Source organism: Podarcis filfolensis (assembly GCF_964270895.1).
Source record: "Podarcis filfolensis genome assembly, chromosome: 14".
NCBI classification, from domain to species: Eukaryota; Metazoa; Chordata; class Lepidosauria; order Squamata; family Lacertidae; genus Podarcis; species Podarcis filfolensis.
Window position 1 is genome coordinate 9,354,990 of NC_139616.1, and position 13,171 is coordinate 9,368,160.

The 13,171-nt window shown below is 40.8% G+C and overlaps 1 protein-coding gene across 16 annotated transcripts in view; it reads right to left on the bottom strand.

Moving 5' to 3' along the window:
- Positions 1 to 13,171, bottom strand: part of CSNK1G1 (casein kinase 1 gamma 1) — a 51,550-nt gene that overhangs the window by 12,027 nt on the left and 26,352 nt on the right. For 7 of the 16 annotated variants that reach the window (XM_083586801.1, XM_083586800.1, XM_083586787.1 and 4 more), the window contains exons 9-12: positions 11,892 to 12,040; positions 10,806 to 10,907; positions 9,971 to 10,078; positions 8,104 to 8,210 (exon numbers count right to left, since the gene is read on the bottom strand). In XM_083586801.1, the coding sequence (XP_083442927.1) occupies positions 8,104 to 8,210; positions 9,971 to 10,078; positions 10,806 to 10,907; positions 11,892 to 12,040 (466 nt within the window). Of the gene's footprint in view, positions 1 to 3,850; positions 3,894 to 7,109; positions 7,283 to 8,103; positions 8,211 to 9,970; positions 10,079 to 10,805; positions 10,908 to 11,891; positions 12,041 to 13,171 lie in introns of those variants that run through there. The other 9 variants (XM_083586791.1, XM_083586793.1, XM_083586792.1 and 6 more) reach the window with 4 other exon arrangements.

Genomic DNA, 13,171 nt, shown 5'->3' on the forward strand with positions numbered 1-13,171 from the left:
GAATATATACACACTGGGTTGTATGCAATGCAGTGCCAAGTTAAAGTCACTAAGCAGGATACTTGCCCTGCTGGTGAAATGTTTTGCACCAGTAGAATGTTGTTGAATCAGAGAATGCATACGCAGCCCTTTGGTAACTTCGTTGCATGACAGACAGCACAATATATTGTGCAATGAATTTCCACGTGTGCAGTTGTTGCATGGGATTCACCTGTTGTGCAACATTAAAACTCATCCTTGCGCTAGCAGACAGAGAACACTGGATATAGACTATTGTATTTTACGAGCCTGCTTGTTTGTACAGTTTATATTTAAAACAAAAAGGTAGCTACAGATAGAAATGAATGAATATGCATCTGATATGAAAGCCTACAGTTTAATCAGGAGCCTTCTGCAATAGTCAGATCAGGAAGGAAAAATATAAGCATCAGCATCTCCATGTTCTATCCATGGAGATCCATGTTCCATTCGGCCAACCAGACTTCAATAATGGCCTAATCCACAATCATAGTCCAAACATGACTATTTGCTCAAACTACTTCCACATTGATGACAGAGTAAATATTTGGCATATATATAGTCCAGGTCTGAAAATAACTTGAAGAAGGGGCAACGGTACACAAGGAATATACCCGTGAAAAGGTAAAGTAAAATACACACAGCCTAAAACTACTGGAAAATTCATGCCTAGTAGTGAATTCAATAGGCATGTTTATCCTAGCCTGTTTATAATAGCATTCAGCTCAAGACACTCTAGGTCCTAAAGTGGGGACACTTGTACAACTCTCTAAAAATAGAGGCCATGTAGCATAGCCCAAAATAGTTAAAAGTACTTGCATACCACCCAGAAGTAGAAATTTGGTATGCATACAGATGCCCCAATTACAGTTGTACCTCGAAGTCGAACAGAATCAGTTCTGGAAGTCTGTTTGACTTCCAAAACGTTAAAAAACCAAACTGTGGCTTCTGATGAGAAGCCGCAAAAGCCCCATTAGACGTTCGGGTTCCAAAAGAACGTTTGCAAACCGGGACAATCACTTCCGGGTTTGCGGCATTCAAGAGTCAAAACATCCCGAGTTCCAGGGCGTTCAACAACCAAGGTACGAATGTACTAGAAAAGTCTGAAAGAGGACCATTTTAACACCCAACAGTCAAAACTCAAGAATGGCATTTGTTCTCCAGGACAGAACACACACAGGACTGAATGTTGGGTTGTGAGAGTTCTGTTGTTCTTTCACACACTCCAATAATTAACTTATTTTGTTGTGGGAGCAGGAATCATTACCAGTAGCAGCTGGAGATAAGCAATCCATTATTGCAGAATGTAAGCTACATTAGTAACATTTGCCTCTTGCAATGAATACATGATCAGAAGCAAAGGTACTGCAAAGCAACAGGAACCTGAGCTAAAACATGACTCGACTCTACTTTTCACTCTAACAATCTCAATCTTCTCTCTCTCCAGTGCCATCAACGCAGATGCAATTCACAAACGCAATTACAACAGGCTGTGTTTTCAACAGAGATTACAGGCAAATGAGACTTCCTTCAGGAAAGGGCTCATGATTTCAACCCCAAACCTGTTAAGATTACTACCATTTTTCTCCACTACAAGGTATGCAACAGTTATCTGCCCTTTCTTTCAGCTACAACAGTAGCAGGTCCTTATAAGAAAGAAACATGTGTACAAAAGACATATAAGCTGGGGAAGGAACAGAGCAGCCAAAATATTCTCAGGGCTCTAGATTTCATGGGTTAGAACAGTAATTTCTTCCCCTGGTGGAAGTGCCTCATTAACCTTGACTTTTAAACTTTGAATTTGATGTTTTATGCAATAACCTTTATAGTTTATTTGACAATAGCATAGAATCATAGAATTGTAGAGTTGGAAGGGACCACAAGGATCATCTAGTAGTACAACCCCCTGCAATGCAGGAATCTTTTTGTCCAGAGTGGGCCTTGAACCCACAGCTCTGGGATTAAGAGTTGCATGCTCTACAAACTGAATTAGCCATCTTCCTTTGGCTGCTTTCGTTCCATATACAGTGGTACCTTGGGTTACAGACACTTCAGGTTACAGACTCTGCTAACCCAGAAATAGTACCTCGGATTAAGAACTTTGCTTCAGGATGAGAACAGAAATCGTCCCATTTCATAAAAAATGCATCCCTTCCTCTACAAAGCCCCGGAGAAGAGAGAGACACTAATCTACGTTACCATTTCTTCCAAAGAGCATCTAGAAGTCACCCTCTTGGAGTGTCCCCTGCCCATTTGGTGAGTAGGACACCCAACACCACACAGATTCCTCTCCACTGCATTTTTCAAGCAGAAAAGAAAGAGCAGGACCCCTACTTTCTCCATATCCCACACAATAAGAGAAGACAGAAAATACAGGAGTGGGATTGGTGGCGACTATAAACTTTGTGGACCCTAGCCCCAAATCACACATCACTGCTCAGAAAGGTAACAATTTGTTTAGCCATTTGCAGCAGCATTACAGACATCACTGCAATAAAACCTTAAGGTTATCATTTCTTCATGAGAGGGTTCAGGTTAAAATGTATGAGGGCGACACCTCTTACACAGAAAGGAGCATGTAGTGTTTTACAACTATGAGAGCCCAGCTAGAAAGGAGGAGGAGTGGAGTTGGTAAGCTTGGTGCATCAGGACAGATAGGGGAGGTTTTACCCCTTGTTGCCATGTCTAAGTGACCCTCAAAACTAGCCAGAAAGCAAGTAAACCTATCTCCATAGCCATTCAGCTGTGACTCTTGGTTTCTGCAGCTCGGACAAGGAAACTTTTGCTTATTCTGGCCCCATCAGGGCTCAAAATAGGTGTAAGACAGAATTGTAAAAATGTTTGTACCCTAGCTTGCCTTTCCTCTGTTGGGGAACAACACATGAGAATCCCAGGTGGTCATCCATACAGGACCAGACCCAGACCTGCTTATCTTCAGTAAGGGAGTGGACTCATGTGCATTCAAGGTTATACTCTGGCATGAAACATTATGGATGCCTTTTGTTCACACACACTGTTTGAGAGAACAGCTGCAGTTTGGGGCACACATAAAAACAAGTATCAGCGATAATCACAATGGTGAGAGTAGTAGCTTTTCTCCAACTTGCAAACAACCCGCATCACATAGGTTGCCTCCTTGTCCTATCCTCACCCTCTACAACAAAATATGAAGCTCTAACCCACCTTCCACAACCTGGTGCCCTCCAGATGTTTCAGAATACAGTATGACCATTGGCCGACAGACATCTGAGTTCAAAACACCTGGAGGGCACCATTTTACAAGCTGAAGCTATAAACTAACTCTTCCCTACAAACTGCAGGAAGCCACAGGAAGTCAAGTACTTTGATCTGTGCCTGGTATAAGCAGCCTAGATGTAGTTCAGAAAATAGTTTATTGGTTCCCAGTCCAGAATAAATACTATTTTCTTACTGTAGGAGCCTAGCTCTGGAAATACCAAGCAAAGGGCAACACCCACCCAAGCCACATTTTTACCATGAAGCTGCTGACAGAAATCAGGATTGAAAAGAGCAGAACTCTAGCTCTGTAGCAAGTGCAATGCTTTCAGGACAGTTGTGCCTCTGCCACAAAAATCTGACAACTGACAAAAGTGTGCAAGTAGAGAGAAAATTGCATAGGAAATTTATTGCCTCTAGCTCTAAGCACTTCCTAACTTCAAGTATTTGTTCACCCAAGTAAAACTTAAAAGACAAGTGTTTGGTGTGTTAGGGATGACAGTCCAAGGACTCTGAGCAGCTCACCCACCCCTTCCGTTAATTTCATTTTGATTTGGCCAATCATGGCCTAGTCTGGTTCACGCCCCCTTGTATGTGAACCAGAGAGAGTGACTCACCACAAGTTGAGCATTTTCAGGCAGCTACAACAGACAGTGTGAGGAGAAAGAAAGAAAGACAAATAAAAACACAGAAAGGTAGGGAGACATTAGTTCAGAGGCGAGATGGAAGCATGTCATGGCAAGTCATGCAAACATGCAGTGCAGATCTGTGATACACACGACGTCTACCTGCCTTGTCAAACCTGGTTCCACCTGAACCTTCTGCAACTAACCAGGAAAGAGCTATCACAAGGGATTGTTGCTTTGAGACAAAGTTTTCACAACTGTCTAGGACAACTATGTTAGAGCATCAGAAAATCATCATTGACGGGAATGTGCTCTAGAGGACTTTGGCAGATAGGAGCAGCAAGAAGGTTTCTGAACCTTTTAAGTTGCAAGGAAACTCTAGAGATAGCTGGCTAAAAAGGCTCAAATGCAAATACCTTAAGTGCTTTGATGGAACATGGCAACTGATCAAAACAATACCCCTACATTTCCTTAACTTCATTTATCATTTTGAGAAGGAGTTAGTCTCCCTACATCCCTTGGAAATAAATTATTACCACCACCACTACTGTGTTATTTAAGTTTCAGCATGTGCTGGAGAAAGCAGAAGTAACACTTCTGACACAAAGGATTTACAGTCTAACTTAGGCAGAACATAGGGGACAGTGGAAAATGTGGAAGAGAAACCAAAATAGATTGGACAACATCAAATGAGCTTATGGTCTGGAGCAAAATAATGGAGAGCCTTTAAATTTAAAGGCTACAAAAGACAAAGCTGGTGTGGAAAGGAAGCTGGAAAAGAGATTTAAGACAATGGGTGACTTTCAGCTATGGTAGCCAGCAGAAAGAGGATGCAATACCATGGATGATGGTTTAAAATAGTTTTAGAGGTGGAAACAGTAGCAGTATCAAGACAACAAGAAAGGGAAGCATTCCATGTCCGCAAGTTTGCAGTCTTGGGAGATTGGGAAAATATCAAATTTCTGCCAGCAACAGAAGTAGGGACAGGTAGTCAGGAGAGGAAGTATCTGAGTGAAAAGATCCTACCTCTGAGAATCAGGGGCAACATACCTCTGAATACTAGCTGTTGAAAAACAACAGCAGGAAAAGACTATTGCCCGCATGTCCTACTTATGGGCTTCCCATAAACGTCTTATTGGCTACTATGAGAAACTGGATGCTAGACTGCATAGGTCTTTGTTTTGATCCAGTAGGGCTCTTCTTAGGTTCTTAAGATTGATATCTGAATTCTTACCATGTTGTTTAGTTTGGGATACAGGAGTTGTTAGCAATGCAATTAGAATAAAATAATTCATTAGAAGTTGATAATCACAAGTTTTAAAAAGGGAGAATTTTTATCTGTTTAAGAGTAGTAAGCACAAGCAATGAGAGCTAAATGCAAGCAACCAGAGGCAAATGGCTACATTTTGAATGGAAGTAGAGCATATTATGAGCCAGGGAATGAGATAAAGGAAAAGGAAAAAAGAAGTTAAAGAGGATCAAGAACGGCAAAAACAACATATTTAAGGGAAAGTTGACATGGTTGAAAGTACCAGATTGTTTAAATAGAATGAAAGCTACTCTAAGGTTTGGCCAGAGGAAGGTATTGAAAACTTTGGTAAAAGCAGTTTCAGTGAAGTTAATCTAGCAAAAATCAGATTGAAAAGAGTAAAGGAAGGAGTTGGAGGTCAAAAGGTAAACATGATCATACGGAATGCTCAACAAATTCTGCACTGAAAGGTACTGGATGACAGCTGAAAGTGGGGAAAGGATGAATATAAGGAGGAAATAAGGACTGAGAAATATTTGTATGTCTGAAAGCCCACAACAAGGAACTAGGCAGCACAGAACAAATGAAGATAGCTAGAGAGAGAAATCAGAGGTAGGAAAGGATGGATCAAGAGATCAGGTTGCATGATTGAAGGTAGTGAGCATCTTTCATATATATATGAAGGATACAGAAACTGATGAATGACAAAACTAGGGAATTCTGCATATGGAGGAAAATAGAAAAAGGTTGGATAGAAATTCACAAAGAGATCTTATATTATTCGAGCAGGAGATTCACAGCAAGAAAAAAAAAGAGCAGACAGAAAGGCTTCACTAGCAAGAATAAGTCTGGAGACACACAGACACAGCAGGCTTAAAAAATAACGAAGTCACACAGCTTGAGGTAGACAACATTTGAATGGTCTGTTAGAAGTTGATGGCTTAATAAGTAAATAAAGATCATCCATGGCTGGGAGATGAACAGGCAGAAAGGAAGAGTAAAAGGCAGAGTGAGGAAAGAGAAGAGACAGCATCTTGTCTAGAGGAAAGTAAAACTGAAACGCCTTTTTCAGCTTTCCAAATTTTACTATACAAGTTAAACACACACACACACACAACATCACCCATCAGTTCTATACATAATTAATTGCCCCTAAGCCCTATGAAATTAATAAGATTGTGGTATCAGTCATTTCCTTTGAATAGCTGTACTTTTCAACTGAAGTATCATGTTGACTAGAAGTCTGTGTGAATTCAAATGTCTTGGAAACTTTTAGCATACCCAGGAAATTGTGGGTAAAGCTTGAATGTGCAATTTCCATGGAAAGGTCAAGTGCAGAGGAGATATGGTACACCGTGTTGTAACCACAGGACCTTCCCCAATTCCACAGTCAACATTAAATGTCCCTAACTTTCTTATTTGCTGCAGAAGAAAACAATTATTCACATAGCTCAGCTGTAAAATCAAAGTCAGTAATGGTATTTTAGTGGCATCTCCCACTAAGGGGGCAATCCCAAGCATGCTTACTAGGGAGTAAAAAACCTCAATGAATGTACTGTGATTTATTTTCAAGTTAGCATGCAGAGATATTGCCGTTGTCACAGCTGCAGCAACAAGTCCACCACAGGAGAGTATGTCCTTGGGGACATTCTGGAGTCTTAATTTTTAGGCTCCATGGACATGGCCTAACTTAACTAAGCTGATGCTGTAGCACCAAAGCAAAGGCTGCCTTGCATAGAGCAACAAGCTGAACAATTTATTGAAAGCTAGCATCCAAAGCGAAGTACAAGTACCGAAGCCCAGTTCACTTGAGCAGCACTTGGTGGAAGCTAGTCTGCTGTCGAAAGAAACTCAGGCAGAAAGCTCTGTATCAGATAACAATAAATATCCAAAGTAGTTAATATCTCATCCCACCCCCATCTGCTGAAATATATTGTTCCCCTGCAGAGGAACAGAGGCTCAGCTGGGAATGCAAAACACAATTATTAAGTTTGCCACAAGGACCACTCAATTTTATTTAAATACATTCAAATCCTGCATTTCCTGCAGCTATGAAGCTCTCCTTATGGCTGAAGACAGAAATGTTCGCAGAACGATAACACATTTCTTGGGTAATGGAGTGCTAGGCAACTACTTCTCAGCTGAAGATTCACACCTGAAGCACAATTAGAGGTATTGCATACACTTGCTTTTCTCACAAGCAATTTTAGGCTATTTCCAGCCTAGGAAATAAAGAATCACAATGCTTGCCAAGAAGCCTATGATTGCTGAGACATTCAGTAGCCACAAGACAAGTCAGTCAATCTGCTATGCCTTGATCTATGAAGCCTTTGTGGAACCTCCTTCCCATAATGCATTAGGTGTGTGCTGACTTCATTTATAAAGAAAAGAGGACTGCTGATTACCTAGAGAAGATTCCACATCATGGTTCATGTAATGGTAGAAGATCATGCAAAGTGCCACCGGATGGTGGAGATGGAAAAACAGCCAAGGCATTATTCCCTCAACAAAATACCTTGCAACACTCAGCAGGCAGCTTATAAAGTTACCTTACGTGTTTCCATAGCAAAAAAAGGAGTTACTCACAGTCTGACAGGTTAACCTAAACTTGCATAGGCTCAGACTTCAAGAATGAGGGATAAGAGGGACTCTGCCTTCTGCAACCCCAGCGCTAGTTATGCGCATACAGTTTGACAAACAGAAACTACAGCCCTAACTCAGAGGATGTTTACTATACATGCCACTTGCAAATTCTTCTGAAATACTAATTTGCAATGCATGCTCTGGCCAACAGCAACATTACCTGGGCAGTGCAAGTGAAAAGAAGCTGTACCATCAGCAGCAGCACTAAGGATAACATGCAAAAACAAAGCATCTGATAGCAGGTTATGGATATAGGCATCAAACACAAGAACACACAAACTGATCTGACACACAAATGATGCGGGGGGGAAACTGCTTTCACGGCAAACATACTTAGCTTCCTCCACTACTTCCACCTCAGTACGTGCTGCAATTTGTACATTGGAAGGTGCTCCTGTTGGTTCATCGATGTTCAACTCACCATTGGTCGAGTTTACCACCTTAAAAAAATAGAAACAAAGCCCCGACATTAATATGAAAACATAGCCCCGGTTTGTGTCACACGCATTGGCACATTAAATTAAGTGAAAAGGAAACTTGGTGCTCAGAAAGGAAGTTCATTCTATGACCTGGGTTGTAAGTTCTCTGCAAACATTCTAGCACTTTTTTTCTGATTAGGATATACTTAAAAATGTGTGAGACATAGAATGAATTCTGCAGACTACTAGTTTATGACTCTTAAGGCATTAATTTTTACACCTCTAGCCTAATTTGGGATCAAGAGGGTTCCAGTGACAGAGAAGATCCACAGTGCTCTGAAATAATCAGTGGAAGCATCATCAAAAAGAAAGAAAGCAGTGCAGGTAGTCAAAATATACATACTGTATAGTGTGCATGACCAAAGTTTGCCTGTATAAAACTGTCTGAGGAGTGATGGCTTGTCTCTCTCTCTCTATATGTATAACATACACACTCCAACTACAGAGTGAAATAACGACTGAAGCTGGGACCTACATGTGAAGCACATGGTCTGTCCACAAGTTTTGCTCTGCTTAGGGGGGCGGTTAAGGATTTTGCTTTGCTTTGCTTTTTTCACATGTATGAAGGTAAATGGACTACTAAGAATCTGTGGGCTATTAGTTTTGTTTGCTTATTTTCAACACTACCTTAGAAGCACTGATTTCTCTTTACCAAATGTTCAAGCAATTCTGATTGGTAAGAGGAAGAAGCATATATCAGGGTAGCTGTAGCCAGATACCAGACAGCAGCAGCCTCCTTGTATACTCTCCACAAATTCTCATCTATTTCCTTATTGCCTATTTTCAACTTGCTTCTATTATCCTGGCCACTTTCAGATTTCTTGTCTCTCAGTTCTAAAACAGACTCTGCATACTCATGTATCTATTTATTGCAGGGAGGTTGTCATGTAATTCCACTGAAGTCTCAGAACAACTGCCTTTCTGGGTCCTCTGGTCTGAAACTTTTTGCTCCCAAGGTTTGAGGCTTTTTAGTTTACTTTTTAAAAAGTGAGTAAGTGGGTGGGGAAATCACAAAGTTGTATAAAATCACGCATGGCACGGACAAAGTGGATGAGATGAACACTAGGGATCAACCAATGAAGTTGTCAACAATAAATGAACAGTCAATAATAAATAAAGTTCCTGGTACAGAATAATAGAATACAAGAAAGAGTAAATCCTATTGTGCTATTGAGTGAAATTTAACTCTTAAGAAAATAAAGGTAATAGCTTTATGAATAGTTCTAAACTTCTACTTTCCTCTTTCTCCCCCTTTCTAGCTACATAAATTATTATTTTTTTCTTTAATGATAATTACACCTTATTTATAACTTTGTTCTACCCGATACATGTATTTATAGCATTTGTTTCTAAGACACTGTGGAAATACCATAAGCATGGTAATATTAGTTACAAAATAAAAGTATCTGGAAGACACTAAAACAAAATCTGGAAAAAAGAAACAAACTCTGTCTAAAGAATCAACATAGACAAATGGTGACATCACACTTGCCTACCAAACACTCTCATACAACACCAAACTGAGGAAATCTGTGTCCCGGAGATATTCTGAGTACAGACAAAGTTCTCATACTGTGCTGCCTCATACCTTGTGACAGGCAATTCACACATTTTAGCTGAAGCATCAAGTCAACCAAATATGCACCAGAATGTGGTGCATATGAACGTTACAAGAAAGTGACTGCGGTAGAAAAGATGTGTGGAACAGAGAAGGACAATACCTGTACTGATCCCCCATGCCGATCTGAAGTTAAGTGAGATTGCAGAAACAAAGCATTGGCTTGTCGCATTGGTGCCATTTCCCATTCTCCGCGACGTTCTGATGCAGACTGCATAGGCATTTGCAAGCACAGAGCAAAAAGACAGGAGGGAAGGCAAAGGTAAACCAGAGCAAAGCAATGCTTTATTTTAAAAAGCACATTGTCAGCTCGCTGCAGGGTGGGTGCCGAGAAGCAAAGCAAGGGAGAAGTATTAATTTTGACAAGTCTATTCTCAACCGTTTGCACAGAAGCCAAAAGCAGTAAATACCAAAGTGGACTTCCTATGGGGGGGGGGGGGGAATCCAGGGCAAGTCTCTGTTATCAAACATTTTAAAGGTTAGCCAAGCCTACTGGCAGTCACACAACCTCTCACACATGTGTACATAGTTTATAGATATATACACACGCATCATAGGTCCAAGTATAAACCTCTCTTCTCAGCCCAGTGCTGCAGTGGAAATGCAGATCATTGCATTACAGCGATGGGTAAAGAGATTTAAAGCCATCCTAATACTGCAATGGGGAATAAAGTCCTATCTTGCAAAAAGAGTCTCTCCTTTCTTCAAAGCCTGACATTCACCATTATATATCACTCATTTCAAATATACAGTAAAGCAGATTAACAGGGAAGATTCTTAAATACAGGATAATATTAATTAATCAGCCTTCTTACCACTCCAGCCACCCAAGAAACAGAATTAACAGTCTTTTCTCTGTATGTCCCTCTTTATAAATTAAGGTTTCAGTAAAGATTTGAATGGAAAGTTATAGTTGAAACAATGTTATGCTAACAAACCTGATTTCGGAGAGGCTGCATCGATGATCGATCCCTATGTGCATGGATGTCTCTTGTTACAGATGGTCCAGACTCCACATGCATGGGCCCCACTGGAGTGGGCTGGAAAAGAAACACACACACAAACAGAATTGACCCACCAGGTGACTCTCAAACAATCCGTTGACTTAACAACTAGAGCAGATAATTTTTGAGTAGAAACCAAACAGATGCTGCCCCCCTATCTTCAATTAATGAGCTTGCTGCTTTCAGCCAGTAGCCTACAGCTTCAAGACAAAGAGCCACACCTGAAATCTCATGCTATCCAGCTGGCCACTAAAATGCACATATTTAACATCTACATGAATGTGGTAAATGCCACAGTACTGTTCTGAACTTCTCCTTGTTCTGGACACTCCCCCACCTTCCTGGAGGTTTAATCTTCCCCTGGTAATGATGGACAAATGTCTCCTCAGAATATATGAGGTTTGCTCTTCGACCCCCTCTTGGTCCGAGAGGAGAGTTTGGCAATCAGATTGATTCACCCACCCTCACCCACTGGTCACGTTTGACCCTCTAGAGGGTGGGGAGATAACAATCTGCCTGCAGCCTGGAAAAGTTCCTCAATGCTGCCACACATGGCTGAAGGCAGGGAACAGATTATGTAACATGAAAATAATCTTATGGCGAATTTAGTTGATAAGGGAAAGGAGAAAAGGCAACTAAGTCATACTAATAAAGAAGTAGAAATGAGCACAAACAGTTACAATCGGTCATATCTGACAATCTACGGTTCTGGAGGAGAGCCAAGAAAATATGCATTCTGTCATTCCTCCAGTCACAATACAAGAGCATCAATTGCACCTACATTACAATACCACTTGTTCGGAAAGACACATTTAGTAACTTGAACAAAGAAAAATGTTTGGAGCCTTGAACACGTATATGGCTTTGCAGTAAAGTTTTCAATGTACAGCAAAAAGGTCATATTGTGTTCTCAGTTCATCATGAAGTGATTACTTGCAATGCAACTGGCATTTAAAAGGGACATTATAGAAAGAGCAACAGTCAAGAAAAAAAGGAATATGTCACTCAGCTCCAACATACAATTGGCCTGCCAACCCAGTCGTAGGCGTAATCAAAGGTGAATCCTCTCTTTTCAAATAACTCTGTGAAGATTGTTCGTAGATAATCATAGTCTGGTCTCTCGAAGAAGTCTAATCGTCTGACATAACGAAGATAAGCTGCCATCTCCTCTGTTAAAGGGAATTAGGAAGAAGCAACATCAGATAATCTGTTCAGAAAGAAGTAGAAGCAGAATACATTTCAACATTACCTACTGGTCGGATTAATCCCCTAAGATATAAACCTACAAAAGTAGATGAGGGGGTCAACAAACCTGTGCCACTGGTAGGATGATATGCAGTCACAATTTCCAAATGGTTCTCCTTAGCACACTTGAGGCCATTTAGACATATGAAAAGGCAAACTTTCAGGTAGCAAAAATATATACTGGAGAGCTGTTTAGAGAGGAGGAAGCATTTACACCAGACCTCCCAATTCTCTCAGTGGACATCAACATAAAAATACTCATTTTTTCAAGTGTACTACCTCAACAGTTCAGGGTAGGTTAAAGCATGAAGGGTAGGTTAACACTGAAGGGGCGCTGCGCAGAGAGGGAGAGCTGCGCAGCGACCTTTCAGTGAAGCGAGAGGAGAAACGGAGCCCCTTCCATTTCTCCTCCCGCTTTGCTGGAAAGGTGCTGCGCAGAGAGGGAGAGAATATTTTTTCCCTTGTTCTCCTCCTCTAAATCCAGGTGCGTCTTATAGAGCAAAAAATGCGGTATATTAAATAGAAGGGCTCCTGTCTTCAAAACAAGGGCCCACAAGCCAAGTTACAAAGAGAGACAAAAGCAAATGAAAATAATGAAGAATAGCTGCATTTTAAGAGCTATTTGAATCTAGGTCCTTGCCATAACGTTCTGTAGAGGTCATTGTGCTATAATCAGATGCAGGGAACAGAGCCTACACTGCTAATCTGGAGTCAGTAATAACCCAAATAAGGCCACAAATGTTTTGAACAATAGCTCAACATACTGTATTCTTCAGTGTATAAGACACTATTTCCCCCCTATTTTTTCAAGTTTAAAATTGGGGGTCGTCTTATACAGAGATAGTGCATATGGGGGATTTCTTTATTTGGAGTCCCAAAAAATGGGGGTCTTGTTATACACAGGGGCATGTTATACACAGAAAAATATGGTATGCTGCTCAGAAGTTTAAAGGGCTACTTGATTTAAATCAGTCACAACCTGCTGGTCTTGAATGTTCTTTGAGGTACAGCACCTCTGCTGAGCTACATATATATAATAACAAGCAATATGACAG